At 45.5% G+C, this 24,428-nt stretch overlaps 1 protein-coding gene across 1 annotated transcript; it reads right to left on the bottom strand.

Moving 5' to 3' along the window:
• Positions 1–11,797: 11,797 nt before the first annotated feature.
• On the bottom strand, positions 11,798–14,125 carry LOC102980393 (RNA cytosine C(5)-methyltransferase NSUN2-like). The gene is made up of 2 exons (XM_007114385.3): positions 14,024–14,125; positions 11,798–13,921 (listed from the first exon to the last, which is right to left on the bottom strand). Exons 1-2 carry the CDS (start codon positions 14,123–14,125, stop codon positions 11,798–11,800), a joined length of 2,226 nt encoding a protein of 741 aa, XP_007114447.2.
• Positions 14,126–24,428: the final 10,303 nt, after the last annotated feature.

Genomic DNA, 24,428 nt, shown 5'->3' with positions numbered 1-24,428 from the left:
CCTGGTTAAGGGTTGGGGCCCAGGTATCTGCTCTCGGGGACTGCGAGGACTGCGGGCCCTATGGCGGACCCGGCCGCATGTGCCTCGGAAGAGCGCTCGTTAGCCCCCTGGAGCCGGGCAGCCTAGCTTCTGTGCCCGGGACACGCTCTTCTAGGAATCCTGTGCACTCTGCTCGCCCCTCCCAGGCACCCCGGCCCCAGGCGGCCGCCGACTCCGAGTGCTGCGCTTCCAGGTCACGCTGCGCAGACGGAGGAGCAGGAAGAGAGGTGAAGCCGAGGAGGAAGAGGAGAGAGGAGGGAGGAATGCCTGAGTGGAAGTCGGCTCCGGGTAGGAGCGCTGAGTGCTCTGCACGCCGCTGCAGGGGACGCTGACGACCCCCGGCTCCGGGAAGAGACGGGTGGGCCGGGAGGCGGGCCAGAGGTCCCGGCCAGCTCCATCCCCCGACCCCGACACCCTGGCGGAAGCTATCATGACGACTTGCTGCGCGCCGCCTCTTGAGCGTCCTCTGGAGGCGGGCACCACTACTACCTCACTGTACAAACTGCGAATCTTAGGCTTCGCTGAGTGTCCCAGGCCAGGCCAGCCCCAAGGGGCGGGAACAGGACGCCAGGAGCAGGATCCCAGCCCTACACAAAAGAGCCTGCGTCGGGACTCTGGCCACACGTCTTTGGAAAAGTTTCTTAGCCTCTGAGGGCTCCGCTTTCCCCATCTGTGAAATAGGATGGCGCCCACCTCACCGAGTTATCAAAGGTTTATTACGTCCCTTAGGCCAGAGCCTGACACTGCCGAGCCGACTCAGTGTTTGCCATTGCTAGCAGGGTTTTAGCTAAATGGGAAGAACTGAGCATCAGTGGGGCGCACGCAAGACTGGGCCTGGCCTCTGCCTCCCAGCCCGCCGGCCGCGCGCTGCCGCAGCCGACGAGTCTCCCTCGGCGAACAGCTAGCTAACACCGCCTTCAGGGCTCAGGCTGCTCTCCACGTGCGGCGTGTTTACCCACGTGATGCCGACACGCCCACCGTGCCAGGGCCCCGCCCCCGCCCCGCCCCGCCCCGCCTCGCCTCGCCCCTCTGCGGCTATTGGCTCTCGGCTGAAAGCTGTCGGCTGCGGCTGCTCGGCGCTGGCTGCACGGACCGCGACCTCGCGCCGCCCCGACGCCTGCCCAGCAGACTGAGCAGGTCGTGCACTCCTTAGGCAGGCTAGGCTCGGGCACTGCGCTGGATCCGCGCCTCAACGGGGCGAGCAAGGGCTCTGCTCCAACGCAGAAGCTCTGCGGGGTGCGCCCGCGGAAGGGGCGAGACCGAAGCGGCTGGGGGCGGGCCCATGGGCGGGGGCCCTTCAGAGTGAGCCCAGCGGAAGGGGCGGGCCCGGGGCGGCTGGGGGCGGGATCGTGGGCGGGGCCCTTCCTGCGCAGGCGCTCCGCAAGGTCGGGCCCGGGGCGTGGCCGCACCGGGGGAGCGGCGGGCGTTTTCGGTGCTGTGCAGGCACAGTGTGCCGGAACTGCTGGGGGCCCTTGTGTGTTCGCGGTTTGCTAGACTCTGCTACCGAGAGACAGAACCTGATGAAAGTCGGTCATTCGCGGAAGGGCACATTCAGTCCCAGCTTCCTCTACAATTTCAGCAGAGCCACTCCCTCCTCCCTGGTTTTGTCCCCTTGACTTTCTCAGGCGCCCTTCCTGCTGTCTCCTCGGCGTCCTCTGCCCCTCCAGTGCTGATGTTGCACAGGGCTCTGGCCACAGAACCCTTGGCTTCTAGGCTGACCCTGGGAGATCTGGTCCACTCTCTGGTATTAACTCCCACCTCTGTGCGTATAATCCTGATAGTTCTACCAGTAGCTAACACATGTGTGCTAGGGCACTTTTCTACGCGCTTTGTGAACATTCACTAACAGCACTTGGACACATTACACCTAAATCTTTGTCTCCCAGTCCAGACTACTGCCCTCAGCTCCATATCCTTCCATCCAGATGCCCGCTGGACCCCTCACTAGATGTTCCACAGGCCCCTCTGAGCAAACACATCTGAAGTGGAACCCATCTTGCCCCAAATCTGTTTCTCCCCAGATCTCCCCCTCGGTGAATAACATCACCATTACTCCAGCCACCAAACAGGGCTTGAGTTCGGTTTTTCCTTTTTTCTTTTACTTAGATTTCACATATAAGGGATCTCATACAGTATTTGTCATTCTCTGTCTGACTTATCGCACTTAGCCTAATGTCCTTAAGGTCCATCCATTCCGTCAAATATCTTGTTATTGTGAAACCATCCTCAACATAGAAAACTAGAGAATGAACAGGCTAATTAACCTAATAAAAGAATTGAACAAAGGTAACTTTATAAGATCAGAATATAGGGCTTCCCTGGTGGCGCAGTGGTTGAGAGTCCGCCTGCCGATGCAGGGGACACGGGTTCGTGCCCCGGTCCGGGAAGATCCCACATGCCGCCGAGCGGCTGGGCCCGTGAGCCATGGCCGCTGAGCCTGCGCGTCCGGAGCCTGTGCTCCGCAACGGGAGAGGCCCGCATACCACAAAAAAAAAAAAAAAAAAAGATCAGAATATAAAGTCAATAATGGGAACCTTGGCAATAATAATACATTTCTTGAAAAAGTAATACAAATAAGATAACTTGCATGATACTGAAGTATAGGAATTCACCTAACAAAAAATGTGCAAGATCTTTAGGGGCTAACTCTAAAATTCAAATATATCGATTTTTTAAAGGGACTTGAATACACAGATAAATAATGGGACAACATCTTAACCTTGAAAGAATGTAAAACCCCCACCAAGTGATCTATATATTCAATGCAATTCCAGTAAAAAATTCCAGCCTGATTGTATTGGAACTTGGGAAACTGATTCTACGATGTATATGGAAGAATTAAGGTCCATGATATGCTAAAACAATTTTGAAAAAGAAGAACAAAGGGAAGGTCTTGCTCTATAGGCATTAAAACAGATTACAAGACCATAGTAATTAAAATATTGGGATATTGGTACAGAAACAAATAAATGAATGGAATAGTTTGGAAAGCCCAGAATAAATTCATTTATAAAAGTTGGTATGTGATAGAGAAAAAATTACAAATGATTAGAGAAAGTCTAGATTATTTAGTAAGTGGCTCTGGGAATATTGATTTTTTTATAATGGAGAAAAAAATAAAATTGGATCCCTACCTCAGACCTTATACATAAACTCTAAATCGATGAAATAATTATTAAAGGTGAGAATATCATGCTAATAAACTAGAACATAGGATAAAATCTCTGTGATAGGAAAGGATTTATCATTACCTCAGAAGCTTAATCCATGAGGAGGAAAATGATGGATTTGATGACACCAGATGGAAACAACATGGAAAATGTTGCTCTACTATAGATAAAATCAACATACAGGTGACAAGCTGGGAGAAGGTATTCTTCATGCTTTAAACCAACATATCTATATTCTAGGCTCTAACTAGAATAATTAAGGAACTCCTGAAAATCAGTCCAAAAAAAAAATAAAGGAAACGTAATTTTTAAAAAATGGGCAAAAGATATGTATAGGCTGTTCCCAGGAGAAATCAGAATGGCTAAGGTATACAAAAGAGGAGAGGTATCCTCACTGGTGATCAGAGAGGGGCAAAGTAAAGGAATGAGATGCCACGTTACCCCAACCAACTGACACGACTCAGCGGGTCAGATGGTATGAAGTGCTGGCATGGAGGGATAGGAGAGCGTGTGACAGGTGCAGTGAAATTAAATATGTATGTACATTTGCAGAGCTCAGACTAGGGTGACAGAAGTGAGGCCCTCACTGTCAGGGCAGACCTCCACTCGCATGGAGGTCCATATGCACTCTGAGCGCCTCACTGCCTCCCTCTGGTCCTGGCCTTGTACCTGGGGACTCAACAGTTCCACTCTTGCATATGTACCTAGAGAAACTTCCTCAGAGGCCCACAGGAAAAGGCATTCCAGTTCGTTTATGACAGCAGCTATGTAGGTATCTCCCACGAGGGAACTGGACAAGTAATATTTGGTAAGTGAAGATAATGACAGGGTCTTTCGTGGTGAACAAGGATTGCCCAGCTCTTGGCCTCTGGGGAGGAGGGTGGAAACCTGGTGAATAAAACTGAGAGCAAGGCAAAAGGACTTCCATCCACATTTTGTCTGGGAGGGTTTGTAGGTTTCTGAGCCTTTGTCACTGATCCTCCTGCCCCCTCCACCAAGAGGTGCATTTGGACTTGGCAGGGAAGAGAGAAAGTTGGAAGATGCCCTGAGGTTACCTGTGAAGGATTAGGCATATTTTCACTGTCACATAAAGAAACAGAGGCCAGAAGTTTCAAGATCTGGCTCCTGTGTCAAGGCAGAAAGGATTTAGAGAGTAAAGCTTGGACTCTGGAGTTTACACACATAGGGTCTAATCCCTTTTTAACTTCCTATATATGTGAATTTGGGCAGGAAACCCAGCACAGTGAACTTCAGTTTTCTTTCCAGTGAGATGGGAGTAAAAATAAGGCTTAACACAGAGAGTTAACATGAGGAGTCAAAGGAGAGAAGATATCTGAAACCAGTTCTCTCCTTCCCTGTCTGTTTCTCAAACAGCATGGACAAGTAAGGATTCTTTAGGAGTTTTTGCACACTTTTCTAATCTTCAGATAGCAGTCTGGAGGTCTTTCAGGAGAAGCTCAGGGCCAGGGAATGCAGCTCAGTGGGTAGCAAATGGAATCATCCGTCAGATTCAGATATTTCCATCCCAACCTTTCCAGACTTCAGGCTGTCGGTTAGAACCAACACCGTTTTGGATATTGCTCAGCTCTGGAAGCTTCGGAAAAGCCCCCTGTGGGAGGTGGTCTCCTTACCCCAGTCCACAACTCTGACAACTCTCATTGCAAAGAGAGAGAACTGCATTTTCTTTATTTAATGTTAAATGATTTTGTATTTAAATGAGAAATAGAGCCACGTTGAAAAATAATAATATCAATAAAAACTGTAATAATCAGCACCACCCTATCCCAACTGTTGTTAGCATCTGTGGTGTAGGTCTGCTGTTTCTCCATTTAGCCTCCTTTCCTCCTGGTAACAGTTTCCTATTTTCCACTGGGGAACCAATCCTCCTGTTCTCAGACTGTGGGATTTGAGTTGGGTTCAGTCCAGATCAGCTCTGCAGGACCCAGTACAAAATGAAAATGCAAGGCCACTTGTTCAAAAATTATTAAGAATTTCAAGATGCTACAGCAGAGCATTAAACCAAGATAAGGGCCCTATGAGGCTGTACCCTTGAAACCAGCCCTGGGTGGGTGCATGACTCAGGTTTTGCCAATGAAATTCAAAACTTTTGCCAGAAAGAGGCTCTCACTTTTTGCTTAGATTACTAGATCAGTAAAAAAATAAACCTGAAGTTGTTGACTTCCACCGCAGAGGGCATGGGTTCGATCATCCCTAGTCAGGGAACTAAGATCCTGCATGCGGCGTGGTGCGGGCAAAAAAACCAGACAAACAAACAAAAAACATACATATGTTACTCTAATTTTTTAAATAAATAGACTTGAAAATGAAGAGAGAAAAACCAACAACCTAAGGGCCCATTCTTGGGTAAATCAAACCAACTCTCTGCACATGTATAGCATGGAGTTCCATGCAACAGTTAAAGCAAACTAAAAGCACAGCTGTGCATAAGGAAGGGAGGTCCTTATACCTATGGCTTTTCTTTAGGACTGACTATGAAGGGCGCAGACAGATGGGCTGAAACTTGAGGGGGATGTGGAGCTGAGCTACAAGCTGAGCTCAAAGAACTTTTAAAGGCTTCTGGGCTTAGGTACTGTCCAGAGTCTCTGGGAGTCTGCAATCCCATCAAGAATCAGGATTGTCATTTATCTGGTGGCAAGAAGGTTCACAGGTGCTTGCCGAAGGCTGCCTAAATGAGCAGATCCAGGCAATCACTGATTCATTTTGTGCCCTTGTAAGTCAGCTTTGTATTTTTTAGTTTTATGTAAATCACCTACACTACATACTTTGTGTCTGGCTTCTTTCACTCAGCAAAAAGTCTGTGAGATTCATCTGTGTTGTTGCATGTAGCAGTAGTTCTTTCCTTTGTCTCGCTGAATGTTATGCCATTGGATGGTTATATTACAATTTGTTTATCTGCTCACCCACTGATGGACGTTTGGCTGTATTCAGTTTGGGGCTATTGTGAATAAAACTGCTATGGGCATTCATGTAGAAGTCTGTGTTTTCATTTCTCTTGGAAATTTCTGGAATGGGATTGGTGGATTGTATTGTAAGTATATATTTAATCTTATGTTTAACTGACACTGTGTTTTCCAAAATAGTTGTACCATTTTGCACTCCCACCAGCAGTATATGAGAGTTCCAGCTCCTTCATATCCTCACCAACACTTGGTATTGGCAGTCATTTTAATTTTAGCCATTCTAGTGAGTGTGTAGTAGTTTGCTATTATGGATTTCATTTGCATTTCCTTCGTAAGCAGAACATCTTTTCATGTGCTTTGTGGCCATGGCCATTTGTATACTTTCTTTTGTGAACTGACTGTTTAAATCTTTCCCTAGTTAAAATTAATTCATTAATTAATTGAAGTATAATTGACTTATAATATTATATTAATTTCAGGTGCACTTCATTGTGATTCAATATTTTAGTACATTACAAAATGATTGCCTTGATAAATTTAGTTACTCTCATCATACAAAATTATTACAATATTATTGACTGTATTTCCTATGCTGCACATTACATCCCCACCCCTAGTTTTAAATTGGGTGATTTGTCCTCTTATTATTGAGTTGTAAAAGTTCTTATGTATTTGGGATAAAGTCCTACATCAGATATATGTATTGACAATATTTTCTGTCAGTCTGTGCCCTGCCTTTTCATTTTCTTAAAAATAAATTTCAAAGGGTAGGTTTTAATTTTCATGAAGTGTAAGTTTACCATTTTTTTCTTTAATGGTTCATGTTTTTTTGAGACATTAAAATTTTTTTTGCCTACCCCAAAGTCACAAATATTTTATTCTATATTTTCTTCTAGTGGTTTTATAGTTTTTATCTTCAGGTCTATGAACTACTTTGATTTAATTTTGTGTGATATAAAGTAAGAATCAAGGTTTGGGTTTTATTCTATATGATCTCCTGTTATTCTAACATCATTTGTTGAAGAGACTATTCTTTCCCCATTGAATCACCTTGGAATATTTGTCAAAAGTCAATTGGCTATATATGTGTGGATTTATTTCTATACTCTATTCTATTAATCTTATATTTCTATCCATACCAATACCATACTATCTTGACCACTGTAGCTTTATAATAAGTCATGAAATCAGGTAGTGAAAGTTCTCCAAATTTGTTTATCTTTTATTTTTAATTGCTTTAGCCATTTTAAGTCTTTTGCATTTCTTTATAAAGTTTAAAATCAGATTGCCATTTACTACAGAAAAAGCCAGCTGTGTTATAGGTTGGAATTGCATTGAACCTATAGATCAATTTTGAAAGAATTGTTGTCTGAACAATACTGAGTGTTTCAGTCTATGAACATGATGTATCTCTCCATTCACTTAGGTCTTTTTTTTCAAATTTCTTTCAAAAATGTTTTATGTATTTAAGCATACAAACCTTAAACATATTTTGTTAGATTCCTCCCTAAGTATTTCACTTCTTAAATGCCATCTTAAATGATATTGATTATAAAATTAGTTTCTATTTTTTTGTATATTTTTAGGGGTTTTCTACATGGACAATTATGTCTTCTGTGAATAAAGTTAGTTTTAGATCTTCCTTTCCAGTTTGTATGCCTTTTATTTCTTTCCCTGTCTCATTTCACTGGCCAGACTTCCAGTGCAGTGTTGAATCTGTAGTAAGAGGGGACTTCTCTGCTTTCTTCCTGATCTTAGGAGGAAAGTATTCATTTTTTTTCCCATTAAGATGATGTTAGACATAGGCTTTTCAAAGATCCTTTTATCAGACTGAGGAAGTTCCTTTCTATTCCTTGTTTGTTAAGTTTGTTTTCTTTTTAAATTATTAATATGCATTTAATTTTTCAAATGCATTTTCTGCATCCATTGAGATGGTCATGTGGCATTTGTCTTTTATTTGGTTATAATGATTTTTTCATTTTAAACAAACCTAGAATTCCTGAGATAAAGCCCACTTTTTTGTATTTCTAGATTTGATATACTTAAATTTTGTTATGAGTTTTTATACCTATGTTCAGAAGAGATTTTTTTTTCACATCTTTATTGGAGAATAAATGCTTTACAATGTTGTGTTAGTTTCTGCTGTACAACAAAGTGAATCAACTATATGTATACATATATCCCCATATCCCCTCCCTCTTGAGCCTCCCTCCCACCCTCCCTATCCCATACCTCTAGGTCATCACAAAGCACGGAGCTGATCTCCCTGTGCTATGCAACAGCTTACCACTAGGCTTCCATTTTACATTTGGTAGTGTATATATGACAATGCTACTCTCTCACTTCATCCGAGCTTCCCCTTCCCCCACTCCATGCCCTCGAGTCCATTCTCTACATCTGCATCTTTACTCCTGCCCTGCCACTAGGTTCATCACACCACTTTTTAAAATTCTGTGTATATGCATTAGCATATGGTATTTGTTTTTCTCTTTCTGACTTACTTCACTCTGTATGACAGATTCTAGGTCCATCCACCTCACTACAAATAACTTAATTTCGTTCCTTTTTATGGCTAGAGGGATGTCATTTAGATGTTACGGCACTCTCAGTGACTCCCACATTTTCTTTCTTGAACAAATCTATGATATTTGACAGAATATCAGAAGTTTCCTTTACTACCTGTGAGTGAGTGTGAGTGTGTGTGTGTGTGCATGTGTGTTTGTGTGTGTGTGTGTGTGTGAGAGAGAGAGAGAGAGAGAGAGAGAGAGAGTTTCCTTGTAATGTTGTCTTGCAATACTGGCCTTATGAAATGACTTGGGAAGTGTAGCTTCCTATTTTATTTTTGGAAAGAGTTTCTGTAGGTTGGCATAATTTCTTTTGTAATGTTCCGTAAAATTCACTAGGAAAGCTGTCTGAAACTAGAATTTTCTTTGTGGGAAGGATTTTAATTCAAATTCAAATTTAAAAATAGATATAGCATTATTTAGATTTGCTCTGTCTTCTTGAGTCATCTTTGGTAATTTGTGTCTTTTAAGGAATTGCTCTAATTCATCTAAGTTATAAAAGTTATTGGAATAACATTGTTCAAAATAATCCTTTATGCTTTTAATGTCTGTAGGATCTGTGGTGATGTTTTATCTTTCATTCCTGATATTGATCATTTATGTTTTCTCTCACTTTTTTTTTAGTCTAACAGTTTATCATGTTTTTCACCATTTCAAGGAAAAAGCTAGTTTCATTAATTTTAATCTATTGTTGTCTTCTTCTTTTTTTTTTTTTTTGCCACGCCTTGAAGCTTGCAGGATCGCAGTTCCCCGAACAGGGAGTGAACCCGGGTCATGGCAGTGAAAACCCAGAATCCTAACCTCTAGGCCACAGGGAACTCCCTGTTGTCTATTTTCTACTTCATTTATTTCTATTTTTGTCTTTATTATTTTTTCCTTCTACTTATTTTAGGTTAAATGTTCTATTCTTTTTCTAACTTCTTATAGTGGCAGCATTTATAATTGATGTTAGACCTTTATTTTCTAAAGTAAGCATGTAGGACTTCCCTGCTGGCACAGTGGTTAAGAATCCTCCTGCCAATGCAGGAGACACGGGTTCGAGCCCTGGTCCAGGAAGATTCCACGTGCCGCGGAGCAACTAAACCCGTGTGCCACAACTACTGAGCCTGTGTGTCACAACTACTGAAGCCCATGCACCTAGAGCCCATGTGCCGCAACAAGAGAAGCCACTGCAATGAGAAGCCCGCACACCACAACGAAGAGTAGCCCCAGCTCGCCACAACTAGAGAAAGCCTGTGTGCAGCAACGAAGACCCAACACAGCCAAAAATTAAAAAAATAACAAAACAAAACTTTCAAGTGTGCTTGCAACACCTTAAAATAAATAAATAAATAAAATAAAGTAAGCATTTAAAGCTATGTTTCCCTCAAAGTATTGCTTTAGCTGCATCCCATAAATTTTGATAGGCTTCTTTTGCCTTTGTGTTCAGTTCAAAAATTTTTTCAATATCTCTTGTGATTTCTTCTTGATCTGTTAGAAATATTTTATTTATTCAGAAGTATTTTATTTAATTTCCAAATATTTGGACATTTTCAAGATATGTTTTTGTTACTGATTGCTAATTTAATTTCGTGTGGTCAGTGAATATACTCTCTTGCTTTCAATCCTTTTAAACTTGTTGAGACTTGCTTTATGGCTCATCACGTTGTCTATCTTATTGAACATTCTATGTGCAATTAAAAGGAATGTGTATTCTGCTGTTGTGTGCATTTTTCTATAAACGTCAATTAGTTCAAGTTATTTGATAGTATTATTCAAGTCTTCTATATTCTTATTTTCTACTTATTCTATTAACCACTGAAAGAGGAGTATTGAAGTCTCCAACTGTAAGTGGATTTTTCTATTTCTCCTGAAAGTTTTTCTGTTTTGGTTTTATGGGCTTTGTAGCTCTCTTATTAGATGCATATATATTTATAATTTTTATATGATAAAATGATCCTTTTATCATGATTAACTGTGTGTGATGATTAGCCCTGACAATATTCCTTACCATGAATTTTACTTTGTCTGATATTAATGTACCCATCGCAGCTTTCTTGTGATAAGCTTTGTGTGGCATGTCCTTTTCTATCCTTATATTTTAGCAAACAAATGATTAAAGTTTTTTTTTTCTGGACAACATTTATTTGGATTTTTCTTTTTTTTTTTTTATTGTGAGAAAGTTTATTTTACCTTTTATTACAAAGGCACAGAAGTCATCTGAGACCTCAGATATTAACCCCACTGCGTATTAATGTCGCACTAATGGGCAACTTAATACAATTATTAAAGCTGATAGTACAGTTTTCCAACAATCCACACGTAGTTACAGATTCTCTCTAAAAAAAATGCCTAAAAGAAGCACTAGGCCTTAAGACCAATATAGGCATAACAAAAGGGACCTGAAATTTTCTGCCAGGGCAGTTATAGTTCTTGCTAGAATAAGACTTTAACAATGAAAGTCTATTACCAGCAACAGGCATACTGGACCCAACTTTGCCAAAGAAATGGGGAAATTCTAGCAAGCTAAAAAAATACCTTCCACGCGCTCCATGTGAAAGGAGTGCGGGGTCATTCACAGACCTAACCTTCCGTCACTATCTGAGACCTCACATATTAACCACACTGCGTATTAATGTCGCACTGACGGGCAACTTAATACAATTCTTAAAGCTGACAGTACAGTTTTCCAACAACCCACACGTAGTTACAGATTCTCTAAAAAAATGCCTAAAAGAAGCACTAGGCCTTAAGACCAATACAGGCATCACAAAAGGGACCTGAAATTTTCTGCCAGGGCAGTTATAGTTCTTGCTAGAATAAGACTTTAACAATGAAAGTCTATTACCAGCAACAGGCATACTGGACCCAACTTTGCCAAAGAAATGGGGAAATTCTAGCAAGCTAAAAAAATACCTTCCATACGCTCCATGTGAAAGGAGTCCGGGGGTCATTCACAGACCTAACCTTCCGTCACTTCCCAGTCTTTACAGACGTGTGCCTCACCGGTCAGAAGTAGTCCTGGGTTTCGTCTCAGTGGCGATGCCGAGGTGGAGGTCCCTGCAGCCAGCAGGGGCGGGCCGGGCCGCCGGGTCACTGCCTGTGGCGGCATCCGGCCGGCCAGCTACTCTGCCCCTTGCTCTGCACCCACCTTGTCCTCCGGAGCCCCAGGGCTGGCTGCACTCTCGCTCGTCGGAACAGCCCCCTCTTTCTTCTTTTCTGCCAACACTTCCAGCCCCATCATCCTGAGATAGTGAAGCCGTTCGTTCTTTGGCACAAAAGTTCCAACTGAGGCCTTTCCCCGCCATCCACGCAACACGATGGGGCACTGGAGCGTGTCCGGTTTCGTGGGGTCCGGTTCGTACTTCAGGACAACGCTGCCCTTGGCCATGTCCTTGACTTGGCCGTATGCCTCACTGCTGAGTTTTCTAAAAAATGGATTTTCCTGGGTTAACAGAATTTTAACATCTTCCATCGAGACGGTGATAATTCTTGAATTAATAAATGGATACAACGTATATATTCCCTCCTGCGCCAACCGGAAAGCACAGTCGAACTCTTCACCGCTGTTATTTTGACACCAGATTTTAACCCCAGTGTTAATAACCTTCACCCTCTCACTGTTGTTCAGCAGTACGTTTCTCAGCTCCTTGGACACCATGTAGAGCTGCCTTCTCTTCCCCTCCACGGTTCGAGTTAACAAATTCATCTTTGGGAAGGAAGGGCCCAAAGCATAAAATTTCTGGATAGGTGGAAGTAACGGGTCGTCTTCAGGAATAAATACAAACGGAGCTTCTTTAAATCCAAATAACTTCATTTTCTTAGATGGAGGAGGACCACACACACCATCTTTCTTATTTCCATTCGTCTCTAAATTCTCAGCTCTTTCAGTTGCTTCTGTGTCGCTAATACCAGCGGCCGGTTTACTCTCCAGCTCCAAGGGGTGGGAAACGTTCCTTCCCATGGGATCTGCGGCACCCGGCTGCACAGGCCCCCGCAGCTCTGCAGACTCACCCTGCAGCTTTGGGGGACGTTTATTCCATGGCATTGAAGACTTTTTCACTAATACTACCACGAAGAACCCTCCAGTGTTTTGATGATGTGGTAATATCCTAAGACACCGCTCTAGGTGCATCGCCTGTGACTTCTCGGGGTCCTTTGGGGGGAACATGATAGGCCAAATTTGGGTGTGTCTGCTGTGCAGAACATCATCCCACGCTGCAAACCACTGCCCATCCTTCGTCATCACCTTCCACTGTGTGAGTCCAGGCATCCACTTTAGTCCTGGCAACTCAGAGGTCATATCAGCAAGTTCCAAGGCACCTTCACTCTTTTCCAGTAGAGATGCTATGACTGCTTCATCTTCAATGGGGTTTAGTGAACACGTAGAATACACCATCCTGCCGCCTTCCACTAGCTGTTCAGCGCCCCGAGTTGCAATCCGCACCTGTAAACCATACAGCTTCAAGCTGTTTAAGGTGCTCCACTTTTTCCAGACGTCAATGTTTTTTCTCATAGTGTCATCTCCACTGCAAGGGACGTCACATAAGATGCGGTCATAGAAGAGAATCTCCTTCTTCCCGTTCACATCCATCTGGAGCCGAGGGATGCAGGACGCATCGTGGTTGACCACCATGATGCAGGGACTGCTCAGCCACTTGGCCTGATGCACAAGCAGGTAACAGCGCTTGTTGTCCACGTCATTCGCGATGACAAACCCCTCTGGGAAAGGCACGCTCATGTCGGCGTGCAGCATTTTGATTAGCTCTGTGGTCTTTGATCCAGGTGCTGCGCACATATCTAAAATCTTATGGTGAGGTTGAGCATTAAGCAACAGTGGTGGAATCATGCTAACGGCTTCTTGACGACTGATGTATCCAGATTCAGTTTTGCTAACCAGAAACTGGTGAAACTTTTCCAATTGTGGAGACTTTCTCAAGATTTTTCGACTTAAGTTTGTGTGCCAGGCAAGTTCTTCAGGATACCAACTCAAGGGCTGTGGAACTTCAACTTTCTGCGTGTCCACCTCCAGGTCCTCCAGTTCCTTGAAATACGTGTTCTTTAAGCAATGGAGCATCTCTTTTGCATGGCTTTTGTAACCCATAATTCTTAAAGTGGCCGGGAGAGGCTCCCTGAGCGCCTCCATGAACTGGTCCCACTCGCCTGCAGGCACGATCTTGAGCTCTTGATAGTAGTGCTCGAACAGCCTGTTCTCCTTGACAATCTCGGGGTACCTGCCTTCCCAGCCCTGAGGAATAAGAGGGGCGTGTGCTCAGGGCCGGGGAGCGCCCCCTTCACCTCCTCGCAGACCTGGGGATCGGGGAGGACCCCGCGGGCCCCTGGCTCCTACCGCCCCACTGCGCTTCCTGCCATCCTCAGTGCCGTCCTCCGTGCTCCCGGGTTGCTGCTGCTGCTGCTGCTGGAGCTGCCAGCCCCGCGACCGCCACCCCATGGCCCACGTGGCAGCGCACGCCGCCCGCACACAGTGAGCCGCCACCCTCGGCCGCGAGCACTTCCAGGCTGCAGCTCGAAGACCCCGCAGGTCTCTGGATTTTGCTTTTTCATCCAGTCTGACAAACTCTTTTAATTTAGAGAGTTTAGACCATTTACATTTAGTGTAATTATTGATGAATTTGAGTTGGAATTTACCATATTGCTGTCTGTTTTTGTTTGTCCCACCTATTTTTGGGTCCTCTTTTCCTCTTTTTCTTGGCTTAAGTGAGGATTTAAAAAATATTTTTATTTAATCTCCATTATTTTCAGTCTTTGTTTCAGAGTTTACAATTTTACATTATCATGGTAATCTATGTTCAAAGAATATTTTACTACTTCACAAGTAACCTAAGAATTTTACAATAATATACTCCCCCTTCCCCCACATCCTTTTGACATTTTTCTGTTTTATTTCTACATATGTTATAAACCCTGCAATATATTGCTGACATTTTAGGCTTAATCAGTGAAATTGTCTTTTTTTTAATGTTTAAGTGAAAAACAGAGCCTCTCATATTTACTCACACATTTACCATTTCTGCCTTATTCACTTTCCACCTGGTATTATTTTCCTTCTTCTGAAAAACTTCTTTTAATAATTCTTGCAGTGCAGGTCTGATGGTAATAAATCCCCTCAGCTTTTTTTCGTCTCAAAAAAATCTTTATTTCATCTTTATCTTTGAAGGATCATTTGGCTAGGTGTAGAATTCCAGGTTGCAGTGTTTTCCCCCCAACCATTTTAGATATGTCATTTCATTGTCTTCTAAAATATGTTGTTTCTAGCAAGAAGTCAATTTTCACTCCTATTTTTGTTCCTCTGTATACACAGTGTCTTTTTTTTTTTTTTCTGGTCTGCTTTAAAGATTTTCTATTTATTTACTCTGGCTTGTCATAAGTAAAATTTCTCCTAGCCCTATGTGAGCTCTGAAAATTGTTCAGCTTCCAGCTTCCGGCAACCTAGTCATTCTTTACCTGGAATAGGTTTCACGCTATTCAACCATACCTTAGTATTCAACCACAGACTTAAGGGGACACTAATCAGATTTCTGAAGCTCTTTCTCTGTGCAGTTCCTACTCTCTGGTTCTCTGTCTTGCAAATTCCGACTGCTTCAGTCTTCTTGAACTCTAATATTTTATTCTCAGTGGACTGTCATGCTCTCTAAACTAAGTTTAAATCTGAAATGACTGAACAAAGCACCAAGTGTCTGAGAAAACCTGGAACTGACTAGATTAACTTTTCTGCCATCAAGTAAAATGGAGGTTCAATTCTCACTTATAGAATATTAGAGAAAATTGCATTTCCCATTTACATCTTGTGGTCTGAAAATATATTTTCTCCTACATATATGAAGGGAAACACTTGAAGATGGTAAACATGGGTTGCGGGGGAGACTGGGTGGAAAGTAATTATTATCTTCCTAATATTCAGTGTTTTTCATTAGTAGAATGGTGGGGGAGGGGAGACCTGGAAGATTTCAAAGGCTCTTCGTGTTTTAATACTCGTGCTCTTTATGAGCTTCTTAGGCCATAAACTGTCCTTGACAGAGTCTCCTTCTGTGGAAAAGTGATGTGTATCAGGGAGTGGAAGGTCTTACTCTGGTTCCTGAGACCTCATTTCTCTCAGGTCACAGGTCCCATTGACTCACTGCTACTTCCAGCAGGGGAGATTTGGAACTGCAGGAAGAGCCTGAGGTGTTTGAAGGGTGGGGCAGCTTGGCATTTCCTAGAGCTCTTTCTAGATTGGATCAAGCCTGTGGCTTTGTCAAGAGAGGATAGATCCTTGTGTAGCTGAACCTGACCAGCTCACCAACTCTACCTTATTTCTTTCCTTTAAAACTTTTATTAATTTATTTAGAGAATTTTAATTTCTGCCTTTGCTAGGAGAGGTGAGCTGTCCTTTGGACAGAGTCTACGTCTCCCCTAGATTCTCCTATTGCTAGGTTTTTGCCCAAGACCAGGTTGGCAGTGAACTCCAAGCTCCCAGCCTAGCAAGTCTGTTGGGAAAAGAGAGCCTCTTTCCCAGTAATTCCAGCAAAAATCTCAGGATTGAGCCTCATTGGTCTCTCTTGGGTCACATGACCACCCCTGAACCAGTCACTGAGGCTGGGAGATGCAGGGCTCTGATTGGCCACCCTTGGCCGTTGGCAATCCCTATAGTCAGGGGTGAGGTTAATTCCAATCTAACCATTTGGACTGGGAGACAGACAGGGGGCTGCCTCAGGAAAAATGGTGGGGCTGTTCCCAGGAGAAGGGAGATGGGATGCTGGATAGGATATAATCAACAGATTTCTGCAATAAGATTTTCTCAACATTCCAGATCCAAGACTCTTCAAGGCAGGGCTGCATGTGTAGCTTGCCCTCTATACATATTTCTCATTTTATTCTCACACCAACCCTGTGAGAGCAGCGTTGTTTGAGATAAGGAAGCGGGTTCAGGGAGCTTAAGTACCTGGGGCAGAAGTGGGGCGGCCCTGTGTTTGAACTTCCTGCCTGTGGAAGGCGGGACCTCAGGCTGCCCGTGTCACCTGGCCCCCTTTATTGTCTTAGACCTGCCTCCCCTCTGCCTGCAGTCCTGACACCAAAGAAACTGTTCCTGTTTCAGAAAAGACATGAAAAATTGGCAATGGCCATGAGCTGAGAAGACGTGATAAAATATTTCTTGTTTTCTCAAGTTTACATAGACCAAATTTTCACTGTTGCTACGGGGTAGAGAGATGAAAATAAATCTGTGTAATTTATTTTTTCTATGCGTCAAGTATATTTCCGCTTGCTTAGCACATGTACACACACACACAGACGCACACACACACACAGACGCACGCACACACATACAGACGCACACACACATGCCACACATATAGACTTTAATAAAATACTTAAACCCCTTTAATGCTCTCTGTGGAAGGAATAAATATGTACTGTACTTTCAACTTCTGTTCTTTGAAATACCATATGGTCTGCACTGTGAGCTTATAATACTCTGGTGAGCGGATGCTTTCATGCAGCAGATAGCCAGGTGGAGCTTTCCCCGCCAATCTCACAAGGTTAATTAATCCTTTAAAATACAGTGTGGAGGGGTCCCTGCGTCAGGAACAGGCGCTGTCAGAGGGAGGCGGCCCACTGGCCCGCACGGGGCTGAGAAGACAGTACAAAGGCAGCGGGCAAGGTGGGCTGGGCTGCTGCCCGATGGTGCCTTTGATGAGCAAGCTCAGTCACTCAGATCCTCACAGTCTGTGTCCTGCATAATCAGGGATAACAGGCTGATGGTCTGCATGAATAACTAAGTTTGTCATTGTGGTTAATTTTCCCTCAAAAAGAGCCCCCCCCCCATCTCTCTGGCCCACTACATATTTATAAAGGGCAGGGATACAAGACAGAGGAGGCTGGATGGCCTGGCACCCCAGGGACGGGGGAGGGGTGGCTGCACCCAGAACCCTGGGAGGCAGACTCATGCCAGGGCTCGCGCTGCAGGAAAGTGCAGAGCTCTGTGGAGTGGGGAGGAGAGGAGCTGCTGGGGGTCGGGGGAAGCCTGGTTTGCCTGGTTCGGGTTGCTTCTTCCCTGCTCTGAGCCTCAGTTTTCCATCCATACAAGGAGCGTGTGGGCCACTTGACGCAGGCATCAGGGACTGTCATTTCCAAATGAGCTTACAAGTAGCGTCAGAGGAGGGCGAGTGAGACTCTGACATCCGTCCAACACCCGTAGTGCTTTGCGAGCAAATATTTTTTAGATACCTTCTTCAGTTATCATTGCATTGCATGTATTTTGGTGTTAAAAAGTATTAGATTGTTCACTGTAAATATTTTAAATAGGCTATGGCTCTTGAAACCTCATTGTGGCATTTCTTTCTTTTTCTAAATTTGTTTATTTTTTTAATTTAATTTTTAAATTTTATATTGGGGTATAGCTGATTTACAATGCCGTGTTTGTTTCAGGTGTACAGCAAAGTGGTTCAGTTATACATTTACATATATCTCTTCTTTTTAGATTCTTTTCCCATGGCATTTCTTTCTGACTCTTCAAAGAATGTCCTTGGCAGCCTCTGAGTGGTCTGGCTTCCACTCTTTCCATACCTTCAAAGGAGCCCAGGTAGAGGTTAGAAGGGGTGAGGAGGGGCTCAAGGACCCTCTGTGCTTCCCTGGGAGCCCTCTTAGGCCAGTACGTGGCAGTTCTGAGCCTTCCTCCTGGCCACCAGCCTTCCTCCAGTCTGGGGTCCCTAAGTTTTTCAGTCCACATAGCAGAGGGATCCAAGGATGTACAGGGAAGATAAATGGGGCAGCTGAGTAGCCATCTAGCTGCCCCTGCCTGGGACTGCCCTCCCCCACCCCCATCCCTGCATCCATGCTCAAGACAAGTGGACTTCCTGGAGGAGTTGACATCTTAGGTAAAACCTGAAAGGCTGTAAAGGATTCAAGGCAGAGGGAACAGAATATGCCAAGATCCAGAGAACACAGACCCTGGTGCTCCCAGGAACTGACAGAAGACTGGTGTGGCTGGAACATAGAAAATTGGGATGGGGTCTGGGGAGTCAAGATGATGCTTGACACTGGTAAGGGTAGCAGGGTCAGGGCAGTCAGAGTGAAGAGTCTGGACTTTATCTTGAGGGCAGTGAGGAATTCCCCGGCCCACTCAAACCATCAGATTTGTCCTTCGGAAAGATCACCGAGGCTGCAGCTGCCTGAGACCTCGTTATACCTCCCCTCTCTTCGCCCAGGGCACTGACACATCTGAGCCTCCCACCCTGCCTGTGTGGGGAAGAGCTGCACACCTCCAATCCCAAGGATAACTAGGAGCTGGTCTGCCTTGCAGTCCCTGCAAGATGGGCCAGAAAAGGCTGTCTTCAGGATGCCCTCCCACCCTAGCTGATGGGGGTGGGTGCATCAGAGGGTCCTTGAGCACTAAACAAAGGGGAGCTGAAGGTCACCACATTTCATGCTGTGCCATTTGAAGGAAGCACTTTTCCCCTTTTGAGGCTGTCAAGGAGCTCCTAACCCCTGGGATAACAGCAGGTCAAGGGGAGGGGACATGGCCTGAAACCAAGGAAGTAATCTCTAATGGTGGAATTTGGGGCATCGGAACTATTTTTGGACAGAGGAGGTGTCAGATGTGTGTAGGTGTGTGTGAGCCCCGGAACTGGGCTCCTGCCTATTTCACCTCCCTAAAAGTTGGCCTTGGGACCCAACAGAAGAAAGACCCCGGCCTAAGTGAGTGTGACATTCTGAAACAGCAAAGCCCACTACAGCCTCGATCACTAATTAATTAATGATGCTCCCCAAGTGTCTCTTGGAGGCCTTTTTCATGCAGGAGAGGGGAGGCCAAGGCTGCAGAGGTTCCATTCAGAAGGCTGTTGAATGGCTAATGGCTGTTGAGCTATAATGTCCACTAAGTCACATCTGATTCCCTATTTAATGTTGAAATATTTAATTAATTAAATGTAGCAAGTATTTAAATACCATGACCTCTACTCTGCATAACTCAAAGGCAGCCAGCCTCCTCTCCAGGTTCGCCACCCCCTCCTAATCGAGCTGTTATCCCCCTGCCTGGGGGGAAGGATACCCACTCCAGGACCCAGTTGTGAGACTCAGGTCACCCGTGCCCTGAACATTATTGTTTGATTAGACCTCAGGCTGGTTGTGTTGTAAACAGTCTCCCCACCTCCACCCAAGGAGTTCTGTTCCTCTTCTCTCCCCTGTTCTCCCCTCCTCCCCAAGCACACGTGATTAAGACTGGCTCCTGGGTTCCCCACTGTGATAACAGATTCTGACCTTGGCCATGAGATGGATGAAGGACCCAGGCTGACCCAATCAGAATCCTTCCCCAGGATTTTTCTAACTGGAGTTAGAGGAAAAATATTTTTGTTCTCTCTGGCTATAGGGCTCTGAGGAAGTAAGCTGCGGACTGTCTAAGGCCATGTTCCCTGACATCCAGAGAAAGAATAATCTGACATGCAAAGAGAAAAGAGAAAGCCTAAGACAGTCTTGACAGTGTTCTGTTCTCTAGAGCCAGCTGTCCTGATGACTGAACCACCCTTGTTATTTCTATGGCAGAATAGGTGGGTCAGTAAGTGACTCGCTTGTTTAAGCCAATTGAAATCAGTTTTCTGTCTCTTTTGTTGTAATCAGAACAGTCTTGACCAATACCAACCACCCCCTACCCCATTACCAACATATCGCTTGTGTGCAGATAAAATGACTTTACTAGTTCAACTGTAAATGATATTTGTTAATAGTGCATATACCTGCCAGCAAAGTATGTTGGGTTTCCTTGAATATGTCCTGTGCTCTTGATAATGAAGGGAGGCATCTAGGCCTGAAAGGTGAGTCCCTCAGGCAACTGTTACTCCTGCTGATAAGATCAGCATGCTTCCAGAACGGCTGGATCCAGGGGCTCAAATAGTGTCATCACCTCCCTCCCTGTCTGTGTCTCTGTCCATCTCTCTGCCTCTGTCTCTCTCCCCTGTGCATCCTATCATGTTGGTTTCATTCTCCAGCAATCTTTCTTCCTGTTGGAAAGAGCTCCAGGCTTACATTATCCTTACCAAGAGAAGTCCCAGTGGAAGAGGGAATCTTTCTTCTGGATACAAACACAACATTTCTGGGATTAGCTCTGATTGGATGGGCTTTGGTTATGTGCCCATTCCTGAACCAATCCCTGAGGCCACGGTTAGAATACACTAATTGGCTCAGCTGAGTAATGCGCCGGCCCCAGAGTGGGGTATGGAGTCAGATGGACCCAGAGAGGGAGGGTGGGTCCCCAAGAAAAATGCAGTGCTGCTACCACAAAAAGAGTGAGTGGATACGGGCAGAAAAGAGGAACAGGAGGCTACTAGACTAGGGTAACACGCTGCTTGGTGGCCTTCCTGCCCTGAGGCCTTACCCTGCAGAGAATGCCCTCCAAGCGTGGGGGGTGGAGGCAAGGCTGGTACAGGAGGGAGTAAGCATGAGCCCATCGTGCCCCACGGTTTGGAGAAACGTTGGGGTTTACATGGCTTATTCCTTCCCCTGGTGGAGAGGAAGGGTAGGTAGAGTGTGAAGTGAAGATGATGATGGGGAGTTTCTGACAGAGCCAGCCTAACACACTGAGAAAGCACCTACTGTATACCAGACACCTAGAGAGATTTGGGCCAGGTCTGGGGGCTGTGCTGCTGGGGGACTGTTCAGCCACCTGACCAGGCCCAGAAGAGGGAGTGCTGGGTAGGGAAGGTTCTGAGTATGGGGATGTCACCCCCAAGAGAAGGTAAGGTGGGTATTCAGGTACCTAAAGCCAAAGAATCGGAGTCACTGATAACTGAAAATAAATAGGATAATTGAGAATAAATTATATTTATTATTCTTAGTGTTTATTATTTGTCTCCCCTCATGCTTTAGTTATCTATTGGTACAAATACAGTATGAATTAGTGGCTTAAAGCAACAGCAATTTATTATTTTAGTGACCACGTGGGTGACTGGGCTCAGTGAGCAGTTCTGTTCCAGGCCTTGTTGACTGGCATTGTTCAGATGCCAGCATTCAGCTTGGAGCTTGGCTGGAAGGGGAACGTCAAGATGGCATTGATTGTGTCTGGTGCCTCAGCTGGGGTGGCTGGAATGGCAAAGAGCTGGCTCAGCTCCTTTCTGGGCGGGGTAGCTGGACTTTTATATTGTATTCTGGGCTCTAAGAGACCCAAATCAGAAGCTGCCAGTTCTCTTAATGGCTAGACCCAGAACTGGCACAGCCTCACTTCTGTTACTTCCTGTTGTCAAAGCAAGTCCCATGGCCAGCCCAGATTCAAGAAGGGAATTAGGGCTTCCCTGGTGGCACAGTGGTTGAGAGTCCGCCTGCCGATGCAGGGGACGCGGGTTTGTGCCCCGGTCCGGGAGGATCCCACGTGCCGCGGAGCGGCTGGGCCCCTGAGGCATGGCTACTGAGTCTGCGCGTCCAGAGCTGTGCTCCGCAACGGGAGAGGCCACAGCAGTGAGAGGCCCGCGTACCACAAAAAAAAAAAAAAAAAAAAAAAAAAAGAAAAAAAGAAAGGAATTAGACTCCTCTTGATGGAAGGAGTGGCATATGCACGCAGGTACAGTGGAATCGTTGGCTGCCGTCTTTGGAGACCATCTACCACATCCCAAATGTAGACGCTGGAACAGTCCTGGTACAAAGTACTTGTTCAGCACATATCTGTTGACAGAATTGGACTCCAGTTGCCCATATTTAGTTTATACCCAGACCTGTTCCTAGATCACAAGAGAGGATTGGGGTGTGATGACCTTGCCTCCCAGCCTGTAGCATGACGGTCTGTGTCCACCTCTTCTCACATACCTACAGGTTTATAAAGGATGTAAAAGAGACCAAAAATAAGGGAAGCAGAATGGTGGGAAGACTGGCTTCATAGTCATGGCAGCCTTCCAGCCCAGATTCTAGGCTTGAAGAGAGTCTGGGAGCCCCTGCTCCAATTAGGCCCTTGGTTTCTCCATCTGTAAAGTGTGTGCGTGGGACCTGTTGACTAAATGGGCTTGAGGGGCCTTTTTAGTGCTGTAGTTTTCCGGTCATATTAAAATACAGATTTATTCATTTATTTTTTTATTTTATTTTTTATTTTTATTTTTTTGCGGTACGCGGGCCCCTCACCGCTGTGGCCTCTCCCGTTGCGGAGCACAGGCTCCGGACGCGCAGGCTCAGCGGCCATGGCTCACGGGCCCAGCCGCTCCCCCCATTTGTTTATTTATTGATGTGTCAGGCACTGTGCTAGGTGCTGGGACACAGAAAAGATATGACACAGTTGGTGACTTCTCTGACACGTAAACAGACAAGTAAACGTGACCAGTATATTAGAAGGGGGGCGAGCACATCACCCTCAAGATCTAGGTAAGAATGGTTCAAATGACCTTCCTAGGCCAGTGCTTCTGTTCCTGGCTGACCAGCAGAAACCTCCTGCATAGAGTTTCTAAATGCTGATGCTGAAGCCCCCGTTCCTAGAGATTTGATTCATTGGTCTGAAGTGCGGCCTGGGGTTTCATCTAAATTAGACGATTCCCCAGGCAATTCTAATATGCCCCAGGCCCTCTGGTTCAGATTTCCAGCCCGGATTCCCGGTTGCCTCTTGGCTACACCCCAGCACACACTCAAAGGCAGGGCCCTGGGCTTCCCTGGTGGCGCAGTGGTTGAGAATCTGCCTGCCAATGCAGGGGGCACGGGTTCGAGCCCTGGTCTGGGAAGACCCCACATGCCGCGGAGCAACTAGGTCCGTGAGCCACAACTACGGAGCCTGCGCGTCTAGAGCCTGTGCTCCGCAACAAGAGAGGCCACGATAGTGAGAGGCCCGCGCATCGCGATGAAGAGTGGCCCCTGCTTGCCTCAACTAGAGAAAGCCCTCGCACAGAAACGAAGACCCAACACAGCCAAAAATAAATAATAAATAAATAATAAAAATAAATAATAAATACTTTTTTAAAAAAAAAAGGCAGGGCCCTGCCTGCCTTTCTCCTTAACTTCCTCTCCCAAGTACCGCCCCCCCTCCCCACCTTGGAAGCGCTGCAAGAGGCCAGCCTGCAGTGGAGCACAAGGGGGCAGGCTGACACCGCTGGCCCTCCCTGCCCTGAGTCTCTCCCAGCCCCCCTAAATGGGACCCTGGCAGTCTGTGTATCTTTGCTGGCCTCCAGAAACTTGGTGGGTGGGGTACCTGCGTGGCCTGGGAGGACACTGCCAGCACTCAGGGAAGGGTAACAATGTACCGGTTCACACAAAGCTGCCCACCAGGGCTGAAACTGCAGGGTGGGTTCGCCACTGCCCAGAAGATGCCAGCAGCCTGCCCACCCCCTCCCCGCCAGGTGTTGTTAAAGAAAAAACCACGCATGACACTTGTTGAAGATGATAAGGCAGATTTTATTCAAAGGGGGCATCGAGATAGATGTAGGGACAATGGCAATGGGGTCTTGAACTGGAGGAGAGAGATTGGCTTCTGAATACAACGACAAAAAGTGGGAATTGATAGCCAAGAAGCAGGGTGAGGAGGTCAGGGGATGGAAGATTACTAAGCAAACATCAGGGGTCAGGGGGATTTGGGCTAAACTGACCTAACAGGATTCTTGCTGAAGGCAGGCCAGGGTGACCAGACATCACCTGGGGGATGGTGGGGGATGAAGAACCAGATTTCGAGGGTGATCAGATATCAAGGGTGGGGGGTTCTGGTTAAACTGACTTAGCAGGATTCTTGCTAAAATAGGACAATGCAGAGACAAACACCAAAGTCCAAAAGCCAAAGTCTAGTTGAAAAAGCGTTCAGGGGA

Source organism: Physeter macrocephalus, chromosome 17 (assembly GCF_002837175.3).
Source record: "Physeter macrocephalus isolate SW-GA chromosome 17, ASM283717v5, whole genome shotgun sequence".
In the NCBI taxonomy this organism is placed as follows: domain Eukaryota; kingdom Metazoa; phylum Chordata; class Mammalia; order Artiodactyla; family Physeteridae; genus Physeter; species Physeter macrocephalus.
The sequence above is the reverse complement of the archived record's forward strand: the minus strand, read 5'-3'. Positions and strand labels throughout refer to the sequence as shown.